This window comes from Emydura macquarii, unplaced genomic scaffold, assembly GCF_026122565.2.
Source record: "Emydura macquarii macquarii isolate MOO-44397 ecotype Brisbane River unplaced genomic scaffold, CSIRO-AGI_Emac_v2 contig_369, whole genome shotgun sequence".
Lineage (NCBI taxonomy): Eukaryota > Metazoa > Chordata > Testudines > Chelidae > Emydura > Emydura macquarii.
This window is the reverse complement of record NW_027130506.1, coordinates 11044972-11059616: the sequence shown is the minus strand read 5'-3', so window position 1 is coordinate 11059616 and position 14645 is coordinate 11044972. Positions and strand designations below refer to the sequence as shown.

At 40.4% G+C, this 14645-nt stretch overlaps 1 protein-coding gene across 1 annotated transcript in view; it reads right to left on the bottom strand.

Annotated features, from left to right (window-relative positions):
* Positions 1-14645, bottom strand: part of TG (thyroglobulin) — a 200145-nt gene that overhangs the window by 109186 nt on the left and 76314 nt on the right. Inside the window, exons 28-34 of the mRNA XM_067531578.1 lie at positions 14470-14535; positions 13293-13373; positions 10885-11022; positions 7290-7466; positions 6209-6320; positions 5622-5701; positions 3947-4090 (exon numbers count right to left, since the gene is read on the bottom strand). Of these exons, the coding sequence (XP_067387679.1) occupies positions 3947-4090; positions 5622-5701; positions 6209-6320; positions 7290-7466; positions 10885-11022; positions 13293-13373; positions 14470-14535 (798 nt within the window). The remainder of the gene's footprint in view (positions 1-3946; positions 4091-5621; positions 5702-6208; positions 6321-7289; positions 7467-10884; positions 11023-13292; positions 13374-14469; positions 14536-14645) is intronic.

Genomic DNA, 14645 nt, shown 5'->3' with positions numbered 1-14645 from the left:
TGAGCAAACTTCCATTTGCGTCACTAAAAACTCCCTATTTCACCAATTGACTTTACACTTTCTTTTTCAGCTTCAAAACTTTAATCACAATTGTTCCATTTCCTAGTGCCCAGAGCCGGAACACACCTGCACAAGTGGTATAAATTTTCGTCTGCAAATATCTTGATTTGCATTAACATCTGTGCAGACTTTTGTCATGGTGCATGGTATGGTGGGAACGCATTTTAAACTTCCTCATCAAAAAGAAAAAAAAGAAATGCCGCTAACGCCATTCTTTCTTCGGCTCTCCTTTTTGCCTATACTATAGTCTCCTCTCTGAAGTGCCTCTGACCAATAAGTGGCAGCATCTTCTGTTGATGGAACTGCTACATAATACACAAGCCTGGCGTGAATTAAATGAAAAATCCTCCGGCTTTAAACATGGCTGTTTGTTAGCAAGAAGAAGAATGGTCAAGCAGTTAAGGCACTAGCCTAGACCTTGACAGACCAAGTTCCTGTTCCTGTTCCACCAGTAACTTCTTATATGACTCTGGGCAAGCCACTTAGCCTTTCTGTGCATCGATATCCCCTCTGTAAAATGAGGGTAATAGTACTTCCTTCTCTCACAGAGGTGTTGTGAGGATAAATACATTAAAAGGTGCATATGTATCTATGATAAATAGCTAGTAATTGTAAATTATCTGCCATTTTAGTATGACGTACCCTTTAGGAAGAGTGAATCATTTTAACTACACCTGAATTACCGATGAGGGAAGATTACATACAGACGGGCATCTACAAAATGGGGTCAAATCCTTTGGCATTTTTGCCAGTCAAACTGCAAGTGACTAAGGAGGGCATTCTGTACCTACTCTGTGCAACTAGAACACAGGAGTTGGTGTGACTTCAGCGTCCACTGGGCTTCATGCTCTGACAGAACCCTAGAATTTACAGAGAAAAGGGACCCAGGGGACCATCTAGACGATCTCCCTGCTCCCTAAGTACATTGTTATAGTTTAGATGTTGTGCCAGCGCATGAGACCCAAACAATGAAAATCTACCATAAATCATAACTGAGCAGCCTAATTTCAACATCCAAGTTGAGTGAAATGCAGAATATAATGTAAATAGTGGATTAACTGCTTAATTATTTCTAATAATTATTCATTTATTTATTTATTATTTGGCTATTAGTTCTAATCACCCAAAATGTTAAGAGTCACCCAGATAAGGATTTTTAAATGCTGTTTCAAACAACTAGCTCAACAGCCTTCCTTTGAAAGAGGAGACACGAAGTGAAAGCTTTCTATGCATTAGAGGATAAAGGAACTATAGTTAAAAATAACAGTAACGAATCAATGGGCAGCCCAGGGCGTGATCCTGCTCTCAATGAAATCAGTGTCAAAATCCTCCATTGACTTCAGCGAATGGAGCAGGACTGGGTCCCTACTCCTGTCATTTGGTACAAATGTAGGCTTTGAAACTGAGCCAGATCCACCCCAGCAGGGCCTTGGACCCTGGTGGAGCCCTGTCTTCAGGGGGCTCTGCACAGAAGCAAAGGCCCACCCACACAGATTGGATTGCAGGGTGAGTGCCATATCCAGTAGTTCCTGATATAGAAACCCCTCTTCCACATGAACAATCCTTGCATGTACCTCTCTTGGGCTCAGTAAAGAGGTGGTTTAAAATAGGCTGTGGTCAGACTAGATGATTTAATGGTATCTTCTGCCTTCAAGTTTATGGAACTAATCCCATTGTAGTCTGCTTGAGTAATGACAGCAGGACTGGGCTCAGACATGCCTCTGTTTTCTCTTAGTGTTTCTGCCGCATCAGAGGAAAGCCTGAGAAAGTGGAACCCCACCCACACACTGTGGTCAGAGCTAGTCAGACAGCACAGAGTTTGTTGCTCAAAATAATGGAATCCTCTCTCCAAGAAGATGAAGAAAAAATAAACAACGTAGGCTCAAATGTGGTGCCTGCAGAACTGCCACCTGCAGGCAAGATTCTAATTAGCTCGGCAACTCTAAAAAAGGGCCTGCCAGTCAAACAGTGTTCAGTGAACCCTCCAGCAGGCAGAAATCTCCCCTGGGTTCGCTAAGGTCTGCAGCGCATAATTCTTAGGCCACACAGAGAGAAATTTCAGGGTGGCTGAGTTTAGTAGTGTAAAACAAGGCTTCCTTAAAACAGCCCTCCCCACTTCTCTGTCTCCCACCACCACAAAAAATAAAACAATATTTTTATCCAGAAATGAGCCTAAACCAAGATCCAGAACAAGACTGGATATTTTTCTGAAAGATCTGCTCTAGGAATTATTTGGGGGAAGTTCTATGGCCTGTATTATACAAGAGGTCAGACTAGATGATCACAATGGTCCCTTCTGGCCTTGGAATCTATGAATCTATCTATGAATAAATCTATGAACATTCCCAGAATCTGGAGCTGAACTTTGCAGCTCAGGTTAGATTGTCAAGTTCCTAGAAAACAGGTGAATAGCAAGAGAACATTCACTCCGAAATGCACCATTCCTTTACTCTATTCCTCCCTCTTCCACCATTGCCTCACCCCAACCAAATTAGTAATTACCTTCCCTGGGACCTACCCCCTGGAATATATAAGACCCCGTCATGAAGCCACATGACTATATTTTTCCACTAGATAAATGGACAAAAAGATTTTAGTGTTCCAAAATCTTTTACATTCTTCTGTAATGTTGGTGTTAAATGAACCAATGTAGCTACTGTAAGCAGAGTATCTGAAAACCACCAAGAAAGATTTTGCCTTAAGTGGGGCATTTAGCTGTGGAAATGTTAATTCCATTTTTCTGGGTAAGGCACTTAAATATCTAAGCGCTAATGACTAGCAGCCATATTACTTTTATTCTTTCTTGTGTTTTGTTCTCTTAATCTAAAAGAAACATGACTGCCACTGAAGTATGTAGTATATTTTTGAGCTACTTAGTAGCTTGAAACTCTGATTATTACTATTGCTGACTGAAAAGTTTCATCTTTTTTATTTTTGGACAAAAATGGCTTGTTGATTAAATGTATGTTTTCCCAAGAAAATTTCCATTTTCATCTACATTTCTGATGTTTTTGTTAAAAAGCAAAAGTTTTTGGTTTGCAGTTGTCAAAAACCTAAATTATTCTGGTTTTAGTTTTCCAAAACTGAAAGTTATGGAGTTTTGAGGGTTTTTTTAAAAACAAAAAACAAAACTCCCTCCTCCCTTAACTAATTCAGTGAACATTTTCATCAGAAATAATATTTTATTTTGTTTTATTTTGTTGAATTTTTTTGTGAAAAATAAAATATGTTTTTGACCAGTTCTAATAAACTTCCCTCTTTGTCCTTGTCCTTATCATCTGGAACCATTACCTTGAGTTAAATAGGCTAGCTTTCATCAATGGTTGAATTATAGCAATGCATACCAGAAAGGTCTTAATATTGGTATTTAAACTCTGGACATAATCCTGACCTCACTAAACATAGCAACAAAAGTCTCATTGACTTGAGTGGTTCAAAATCAAGCCTAAGATAAGAGACTACTGGTCTCCACATATGTCAGTATGGCTTCTAAACTGGTATGGTATACTGGCTGCTGCACTTCAGTATAATCTGAATGGTGAAAATGAAGTATGGTTTCGTGATTAATGCTGTAGATTGGGGGAGAAGAGATCTTTGTTCAGTTCCTGGCTCTGCCACACACTTTTTGTGTGACCTCGGGAAACTCATTTAACCTGTCTGTACCTCAGTTTCCCATCTGTAACATGGGGATAAAAATACATCCTTTGTCTGCCTCCTCTAGTTGTAGCCTCTTTGAGCCACAGCCTGTCACTTACTATTTGTTTGTCCAGTTCCTAGCACAATGGATACCCAAAGTCTTGTTTGGGCCTCTAGGCATTACCGTGAAGCACATAAATAACATCACGCAGAAAACACTCTAAAATGGCAGACCAGCTGCATTGCTCACCAGGTTTCTGATACCAGCCAAATGGATATATTCTGTTGTCGGCATCTGGAGAGCTGCAATCTGAGACCTGCCAAGTGCTTCCCATTTCCTCAGGGCAAGTCTGGATCCCTAAACTGTTCAGAGTCAAGCAGAGCATCTCACCACCTACTGGGAAAATATCCAGTTACAAAAATAACACTGGCAACTTTCTTGTTTTAAATTAGATTTTTAAGACAATTAATATCTTCTGGTTCCACCGAGTGTTACACGAAATTTCCTTAGGCTCAGAAATCAGAGAAGGAAAAGACCCATACTAGGTCATTTAGGGCCAGATCCTTCTCCGATTGAAGTTTGCGATGAAATTCTCTTTGATTTCAATGGGGACACAATCGGGCACTTAGGGCTAGTTCCAAAACCCATTGATGTCAATGGGAGTCTGTTAACTCACTTTTCAGCACCCCTGCGAAATGGAGGGCCTAGTCCCAAGATTTTTAAAATAAGGCCTGATTGTAAATTGGCATGATTTTCAGAAGTGTTGTACACAAGGCATTTACAACTGACCTCAAGAGGAGCTAAGGGGTATTTCAGCACTTTTGAAAATCAGGCCACTCACTTAGGTGCCTAAGTATGAATTTAGGAGTAAAATTTTCACAAACATCTAAGTGACTTAGGAGCCTCCATCCTTTTGACTTTCAAGCAGCAATAAGTCACACGGTTGCTTTTGAAAATTTTACCCTAAGAATCAAACTTTAGGCACCCAGGTTTGAAAATGTTGACTTAGACGTCTCAAGTTAGATACCCTCCAAAATGAGGGAAACCAAACTTAATGGATAATTTGAAAATGTATGCAAAATCGTGCTTGTGAGAATACGGGAAGCCAAAGTTAAAGTTTTACAAAGCACCTAAAGGAATGAGATGCCCAATTCCCATTTAATTCCATTAGTCTGTGGGTGTCTAACTCCCTTAGGCTCTTCAGAAATCAGCCAAAGTCTTTAGAGTAGGGCTAATAATTGAGGGATATGGATGATATACCATTTTATCCATTTGTGTGAAATAGTGTAGAGCCATAGACCTGCTAAGAAAACATTCCCATGAGATGTTATTTATGGGAGCTCTGGGTGGTAAGTGCTTCACTGCTCTGGTAGATTGCAGTAACTACACAGGAAGTAGAGCTGTCTAGAGGACGACAATTCCATTTCAAAATTTGTTTTTGTTCTGCATTGGAGGGAAGACAAGAATTTTGTAATGTTTGTGTGAAAACACAATTGTGTTGCAATGTCTGTTTTCTGATCGAAATTTGGGCTTTTCAATTTAGGAAGAGGGGTGTGTGTGGGAGATGCCCTTAGCTAGTTGTTAGATCAGTAGCCTGGAATGTTAGAGCAGTAGTCTGGGAAGACTCAGGTTCAAGTCCCTACTGTGCCTGATTCAGGGTTTTTCATCTTAGATCGTTCTGAATCAGGCATAGCAGGGGCTTGAACCTGAGTCTCCCACCTCCTTTGCTACTGCCCAAACCACCAGGCTCCGGAGTGGGAGAGAGTTCCTCTTCACCAGAAATGTTCTGACCAGCTGTAGCGAGCAGGTGCTGACAAACTCTGCAATTACTTTAACATGGCCACCTCAGATGGAAAGAATAGCAATGTTCAATGTAATGGATACAGAAAAACAAATGACATAAATCCAGCTTCATTAAAAATACCTGTTGTCTGTGACTCATTTAAAAGCCCAAATCCTGTGCAACAGGGGTCAGCATCACATTGACGCTCACACTCAAAAAACCTAACAGGGGAAAGAAGAACAAATACTTCAGACTTTAGTACGATTGACAGTCTGCTGAAATGATAGCCTTGTTCACAATGCTTGCAGGGGTCTGCAGGTAGTCCCACAGGCTACAGTCAATACACTGCAGTGAGGAGTTGTGCAGAATCTGAAAACTCACTTTGCACTGTCTAGTTCTTTGTATTGTAGATACAAGAGCTCGGTTGTTGTCATTTAAAACAGTGACTGTACTGAAAACATTAGCATAGATGCATTTTGTGGGTTACTGACTACAGTTCTATCCAGCCAATCAGTGATTTCGTGAGATAATACAAAGAATATGTTATAATTCATGTAAAATTGTGTGATTAGTATTTGTTCTATATTAGTGATTCTGCCTTAAAGCTACACTGTTCTTAAATATTTTAATGAATATGCCTCATCCTCTCCATTTGCATGACATGGTTTTGATATTTTGGATGTGGCCAAAGTTCCATGCTAACAAAACTGAACTGAGTTGAATCTTACCCATCAGCAACGGCTTTCCCGCTCATGCCAATCTTGTGTCTCACTGAGACCCCAGTTACTTTACGGAACGGTAAACGTGTGTAGAAGCTCTTCACAGTCTCTTCTAGAGTGACTGAAAAATCAAAGGGAAAATTACTTCTTCCTTCAAATGAGTTATACTATCAAGCAAACAAAGTGGAGGGAGAAAGCAACATTTCTATTACACAGTGGTGATTTCTCAGTATATTGGAAGATAAATTTAGATCAACACAGTAAACACGTTTGACAGTTAGATTTGTTTCTACACAGGATGAATGCCCAGCAGGCATTCTAGTGGCAGCAAGATGTGCCGATAAGTAAGGGATTCAAATTCAGGTTCTGAAGTCCCAGGCCAGCAGGGACTTGTACTGAAGAGATTCCAATCCACTGACTCACAAAGTCCACTTCAGACTGAGCGTGGCTTCCTTGGACAGACTGGGAGCATGCAGAGTGGGTATTGTAGGTAGCTTCCTCTGCCCTTTGGGCTCCTAATAGAGTCAACATTTAGTATTTCAGGTGTTGAGACTTTTTATTTAGAACAGAGAGATATAATGGGGCTGGAAGCATCAAGGAAACTAAAAATACTTGAAATATTTTTCTAATGTTTCTTTTCCCATGGAAGCAAATTACTGTATTTGCCACAAGGATGTCAATGATTGTGAATGGGAAGGGAGATATCCCAAAGACAATCTCCATATTCAAATACTGTTCATACTAGGAAAAGGCCTGAGAACTCCTGGTTCAGCTTCCCTTGGCCTCTCTGATCTAGATGCTAACTGAGATGACATTTTGTGCATTGCGAATATCCTTCTACTAGGAACTGAAGGGTGATCACAGCACACTGTCCACCACATAGCCATGATGCTTTTCAGTTACTACTTTTCATTGCTACTTCAAGTTATGTCCAGAGCCACCTAGTCTTCCACTGCCCCAATAGCTCCTTGTTGTAGTTCATAACATTCCTACATTCCCATTTGACATCCTTGAAATTAAAAGCTGAGATGCTGATTGATGCTGCCATAAATATTACACACACGTCTGAAATACACAATTTAAAGCTCACCTATTTTATGATACGCAGTCTGTGGTTGCTGGGGTAATACAGTTCGGCAGTTTTCAGGGATGTTGTTGATGTAATTATCACAGATCTGAGCCTCTGGATAGAGCATGCAGGCAAAGTATGTGTCTGTGGTGTTCTGAAGAGCTGCCAGCTGACAAAATGCATCTTCTTGTGCACAACCTAAGAGACAGAGCAATTCAGTTTCACAAACTTAGCTATTCGTGTTCCCCTTCTCTCCATTCCCATCTCTCACTTGTTTTTAAGTCTTAATATAAAACCTGTCTTTTAGCACAAATCTCTTTAATTAGGTCTATTATATTATTATTGTTATTATTATTATGCTATCACTGTATAAGAAAAATAGGGACAAATTCAGCTTTTAGTTCAACTGGTGCAAACTCAGAGTAATTTCCTGGTCTGAATAAGGATACTTCACTTTTACACAGGGAATGCTAAGAGTAGGATCTGGCTCTCAGTCTGTTTTTGTTTCAGGCAATCTTTTAGTGTGGGAAAGTGTGGGCTCCTTACTGAATGGGGGAGGCAACCTGGTGACAGATGATGTGGAAAAAGCTGAAGAACTCAATGCTTCTTTTGCCACTGTTTTCACAGACAAGGTCAGCTCCCAGACCACTGCACTGGGCATCACAGAATGGGGAGAAGGTGAGCAGCCCTCAGTGCTGAAAGAACTGGTTCAGGACTATTTAGAAAAGCTGGACATGCACAAGTCCATGCGGCCAGATGCAATGCATTTGAGGGTACTGAGGGAATTGGCTGATATGATTACAGAGCCATTGAACATTATCTTTGAAAACTTGTGGCGACTGGGGGAGATCCTGGATGATTGGAAAAAAGCAAATATAGTGCCTATCTTCAAAAAAAGGAAGGAGGAGGATCCGGGGAACTACAGACCGGTCAGCATCACCTAAGTCCCAGGAAAAATCATGAAGCATGAAAATCATGGAATCCATTCTAAAGATCTTGGAAGAGAGGAACGTGATCAGGAACAGTAAATATGGATTCACCCAGGGCAGATCATGCCTGACCTACCTGATTGCCTTCTATGAAAAGGTGACTGGCTCTGTGGATGTGGGGAAAGTGGTGGACGTGATATATCTTGACTTTAGCAAAGTTTTTGATACTGTCTCTCACAGTATTCGTATCAGCAAGTTAAAGAAGTATGGGTTGGATGAATGGATTATAAGGTGGAGAGAAAGTTGGCTAGATCATCAGGCTCAACGGGTAGTGATCAATGGCTCAATGTCTAATTGGCAGCCGGTAACAAGCTGAGTGCCCCAGGGGTCGGTCCTGTGGCCAATTTTGTTCAACATCTTCATTAATGATCTGGATGATGAGGTGGATAGCACCCTCAGCAAGTTTGCAGATGACACTAAGCTGGGAATGGTAGATATGCTGGAGGGTAGAGATAGGATACAGAGTGTCCTAGACAAATTGGAGGATTGGGCGAAAAGAAATCCTGATGAGGTTCAACAAGGACAAGTGCAGAGACCTGCACTTAGGATGGAAGAATCCCATGTACTGCTACAGACTGGGGACCGACTGGCTAAGCAGCAATTCTGCAGAAAAGGACCCGGGGTTTATAATGGATAAGAAGCTGGATATGAGTCAACAGTGTGCCCTTGTTGACAAGAAGGCTAACGGCATATTGGGCTGTATTAGTAGGAGCCAGTAGATCAAGGAAAGTGAATATTCTCCTCTATTTGACACTGGTGAGGCCTCATTTGGAGTTTTGTGTCCAGTTTTGGGCACCCCACTAATGGAAGGATGTGGACAAATTGGAGAGTCCAGCGAGGGCAACAAAAATTATTAGGGGGCTGGAGCACAAGACTTATGAGAGGAGAGGCTGAGGGAACAGGGCTAGTTTAGTCTGCAGAAGAGAAGAATGAGGGGGGATTTGATAGCGGCCTTTAAACTACCTGAATGTGGATTCCAGGGAGGATGGAGCTAGGTTGTTCTCAGTGGTGGCAGATGATAGAACTATGGTCTCAAGTTGCAGTGGGGGAGGTCTAGGTTGGATATTAGAAAAACGTTTTCACTAGGAGGGTGGTGAAGCACTGGAATGGGTTACCTAGGGAGCTGGTGGAATCTCCATCCTTAGAATTCTTTAAGGCCAGGCTTGATAAGCTCTGGCTAGGCTGATTTACTTGGGGGTGGTCCTGCTTTGAGCAGAGGGTTGGACTAGATGACCTCCTGAGGTTCCTTCCAACCCTAATATTCTACTTCTATGATTAGTAAAGCAGGGATCATAATGCTGAAGAAACAGATATGAGGATTTCCAAACTAATTCAATATATTAAACCTACAATGACAATTGCATATTTCTTCTGGTTTATAAAATAAAGGCAATATTAGCAAACATTTCTAGAACGTCCTATGAAAAGTTTGTAAAATTATTTCTGGGGACTTTATCTCATACACTACAAATGCTTTATGCAGATTGACCACATGAGCCATTTCCTTTTAGTGGTTTACATTAAAATTCACCCCCTTCTTTGCTATAGTACAGGAATGTTGCTAAACTCCAAGGTATTAATGACTTTTAAAAAATAAAACAAACTGATCAAGCTAGTATCCTAGCAGAGTTAAACAACAGTTAGAGGGATAACAGATGCCATGAGGATGAGTTGAGAACACTATGCAGTTAACTCCTTCTTTATCCTTTATCCCCACTTCATTCAGTTGCCAGGTCAAACTGTGGTGAAAAGAAACCTTTCAGGATTTGTTTATGCATCATTAAAAAAGCAAAAATGGCTGCAAACCATTTTCTCCTCATTTCCAGGACACCTTTCTTTGGTATTTAATGTCTTGAAGTCAGGCACATGGAACGTCATAATAGATAAACATAGGACCTGGTTCTCCTCTCTCTTACACCAGTGTTACCCCAGTGTGTCTTCACCAATGTCAGTGGAGTTACTCTATAGTGTGAGAGGAGAATCAGGCCCCAAACCCCTAATAATGAATCTCCTGTATCTGAGTCCCGTTATCATGGAAAACTGGATAGATCTTCAACTTTTATAACTAACATTTTTGAGCATTAATCCATGATCTTGTCCTTTTTCTCTACCTAGGGGACTCACTCAAGTTGTTACTAACAGCTGTGCCTACCCCTGGCAAAAATTCATATTCTGGAATTGACCACTGGTGCAGCTCCATATGTAGCACAGCATTAGCTGTAGGCAGGACTCAGATGATTTTAACACTATATCATCTAATCTGCTCTGATGACATGGTGGTAAGAACAGCTGAGGATTGTCTACACTGCACTACAGCTTCCATTGCTGCTACCACTAGTGGAGATGCACCACTAATGAGTTACAGGTGCCATTTTTTGCCACAGTTGACAAAGCCGCTGTGCAGCCAGAGAGTGTGGCCAGCCTGCCAGCTTCACGATGGGCTGGGGGGCTTGTCAATGAGGCTGGCGATTACAACTCCTGACTCCCATGTGAATTTTACACTTTGCTTGTGAAAAATTCCATAAATGTTGAGGTTTCTAACAACCGTGACTAAGGGAGTGATTGAAACTGTTTATTAATTATTGTTTCCCTACTAGCATATAGAGTAAAGGGCTAAGATTTCTTACGTGTTAGACACCAGAGTGTTGCCCGCTCTGCTGAATACTTGTGTTTGAAGAGCCAGTACTGTTGGGATGGGAGGGAACGGTTTTGGTCAAGTTGTATCAGGCTGTTGTCCATTAGGGAAAAAAGTTCCATTACAGAATCTGATCCATACAAAAAAAAAAAAAAAAAAAAAAAAAAAAAAAAAAAAAAAAAAAAAAAAAGCAAGATTTATTTATAATCTGGGATACATTAGGATTACATATATGTAAAACTCTTAATTCCACAGTGTGTCAGCTGTAACCTTTTCCCAAGGTTAATGTATGCCAGGGCTGCTTTTAAACTGGACTGTCCCAGGGATAATACATCTATATTTTGAATTGGGATTTTATCTTTAGCCAGTTCATCTACTTGCCATTGCAGGATCATTCCGCACACTATCTTTTCTAGCACTTTAACCAATTTAGTTTTAATAATCTGATATGATGCAATTTCTACCAGTTCCACCACAGCCCACTATCAGCAAGTTTTTTCCCCTAATATTCAGCTGACATTTTCCTTTTATTAATTTAATCCTATTTCTCCAAGTTATACCCCCCACATTCCATCTTAAGTAATTCTTCTCTATCCCTGGCATGTGCTCCCTTCAACTGTATAGACTGTGGTGCCTAGCCATTCTTGTCCCTGCGCCAACCATAGCCATTTTTGTCTCTTTTTAATTGTTCTCCTTAAATGAGCCCATGCAGCCCTTGGCACATTTTTGTTGTTTTCCACTGATCTCCTTCCAGTTTGTTAATAAAACCCCTGTTATTTGTCAAAAGAGAGAAGACCACAAAACATTATTTTGACCCTGTACAGCTCCCATGTTATTTAATCCCTGAAGCACTAAAATAGCTAGTGAAAAATTGAAACACAAAACCAAAGAAACACCAGTGCTTGGATCACAAATGCTAACCTCACGCTCATATCTCAGGCTCAGCATGTGCAGGGTGTGTATAGTGTTTATTCATTTTCATATTCATTATAAAATATTCACCAATATTGCCATCTTGTTCTAAACATGATTGTGCGGTAATGAAATGTCTGATTTTTGCAGATATTTCCCCAGATTTCTTAGTAACGCTGTATTTTTAACAGGTGACTTGGAAGTCTTTTAACCTGTCAAGACCCAAGCCTTCAGTCTCCTAGGTTTCTCTGGGGCTGTCCATTAGGGGGTAAATGGGTCCTTAATTTTGTGGGTTTGTTTCAGCGTTACAAAAGGTTATAAGGGGTGTGTGGGTCTTGAAAAAAATTACCAAAAAATGCATTAAGTAATTTATGGATAGCCCATCTTGAAACAGTAGCTGATATGACTAACACAAAGGACAGCGCAGAAAGCTTCATTTCTTACATTGCTTTAGGTTTTAATGATACCAGTTGTTGCATGGGGAACTGTAGAACCAAGGCCCTGAACTCATGTCTTGGCAGGTACACTAAAAGGATTTCAGTCAATGATTTAAAAGTTTTTATTCCTCATTTTAAAGTCTACACTTGTGTTCCACTAATTATGTGTGATCTTAGCCAGTTAAATAGGAATTTTAGTTCATCTTTCATGCAAATAATACCAGGTAAATCAACAACAGCTTGCCCTGTTTTACCATTTTATCTGCCTTATATCACACCTGCATCTCCCATGACCTTCATCAAAGCTTCATAAGAGGGATTACAGATTAGTAAAGATGAACCAAAACTCTGCCATCAAGAGGCCACATTCTTCTCTCAGTTACACTTTTGTAGAAATTCTATTGACTTCAGTTCAGTTACTTTGGTATAATACAGTGGTATAACCAAGAGAAGAATCTGGAACAGCAGGCAGACTAGGCGTCTTACATCTTCAGAGTTTATGGACAAAATGATGATGATTCTAGTTTCAGACCTCAGGTTTGGTTCCATTAAGCACCCAAAAGTCTGTAGGCCAGACCATCAGCTGGTACAAATCAGCATAGCTATGGACCAATATGTTCATTCAGATGCTTTATCAGAAGCAGCCACATTTTTTGAGTCTGTAAAATTGTCATGAGAACAGGCTCTCCCTATATTTCAGTACTTTCACTTCTGTCCTGGCCATGGAAGTGCAGGGACACGTGAAAATGAAAAAGGAAGAGAAGCTGGGGAAAAAGTTCAGGGAGTTCTTGTTTTCTCTGAACCAATCTGTCCAAACCTACTCATTCCCATGTATGTACTTCAATAAAGAGAAAAACAATAGGCTTGACAATATGTGTTCAACTCATCTTCCTTGTTTGTTACATGAAATATATCAAATCTGAAGTTTCCCCTTGTTATTTCACACAGTCATAGAGTTTAAGACCAGAAGGGACCATTAGATCATCTAAGTCTGACCTCATGTACATCACAGGCCACCACCACCACCATCTACTGCACTATTACCCAGTACCTGTTAACATGAGCTCAGTCTGTGTTTGTAAAACAGCAGCATCACATGCAGAGGATTTCATCCGGGTAATCATATCAGAACCTAGAATACCATAAAAGCTATTTATTATTGGTATTAATATAGTGCCTAGATGCCCTGGTTGTGGACTAGGACCCCGATTGTGCTAGGCACTGTACAGATACAGAAGAAAAAGACTGTCTCTTAAGCTCATATTGATTCCAGTTGGAGTTCTCCTGTGAAACATGCTGACCATTAGTTCTTTAACAGTTTGCTGGCATTGAGTTTTACAGAACAAATTAACAAAGAACATTTTACAGTGCAACCTTAATATCTAGTCAAACAGCTTAGTAATTTTCACCAAAGGATGAAACTGTTGTGTCTGCACTTTACCACTATTTTGGAGCCAGTTAGTGTATCAGTCCTGATGCTTCAGGGTAAAAACAGTTCACCAGCTGGAGTTAGGAAGAAATTCCTCTCTCTGATATAGTACTGCACAATTGAATTACACTATAGGAGGTTTTACAACGACCTCTCAAGAACCCAGCATTGGCCACTAGCAAAGAAAGGCACCAGATTAGATCACTGATCTGTTCTGATAGGGCAGTTCTTATATCCTGAATGTTGGGTTTTCAAAAGCTCTGGAACTGCCCTAGGTACTTTTGAAAATCCCACCCTGCTGAACCAAAATGAATCCACTAGCCTCAATAAATATCCATAATGAGTAAATAGTAAATGCCGAGGCTCTAGAAGCATGCAGCCCTACACACTCCTAGCGAGGTGGCAAAAAAAAATTTGGAATATACATGCAGTAAATCTCCTAGAAACAATGGAAGTTTGTGGTGAGTCATGATGATTAAACTAATCTATCTAGATATTTACAAAGTGCCAAATTACTGTGGTATCTAGGGGCTGGCAATGAGATAAATGGCTTGGCTCTCCATGGTAGCTTCTCGCACAGATTTCAGAAACAATGGACCTGATTCTACACCAATGTCATGCCATTGTAGGTAAGAAAAGATTCTGGTCCTAGGGCCAAGTTTTCTGCTGGTGCAAACTGATGCAGTTCCATTGAAAGTCAAATGGTTTCTCCAGTTTGCAGTCGTAGAGAATTTGGCCCCAGTTATTTTGGTCTTTTATCTTTCCAAGCATTTATAACTGGCAGCAGGATGAAACTAACCTCTCCACAGATAAACCCACTGAAAGCTGGTGAAGGCTTCATCCATTTCTTCTGAGCGCTCAAAAGCTGACAAAGAAAGAAATGGTCATTAGTGCAACTGCTAAAATTAGGTAAGTGGTTTATAATAAATGTCCAGGAAATTCTATCACGCCACATTCCAAAGCTTAATACAACCA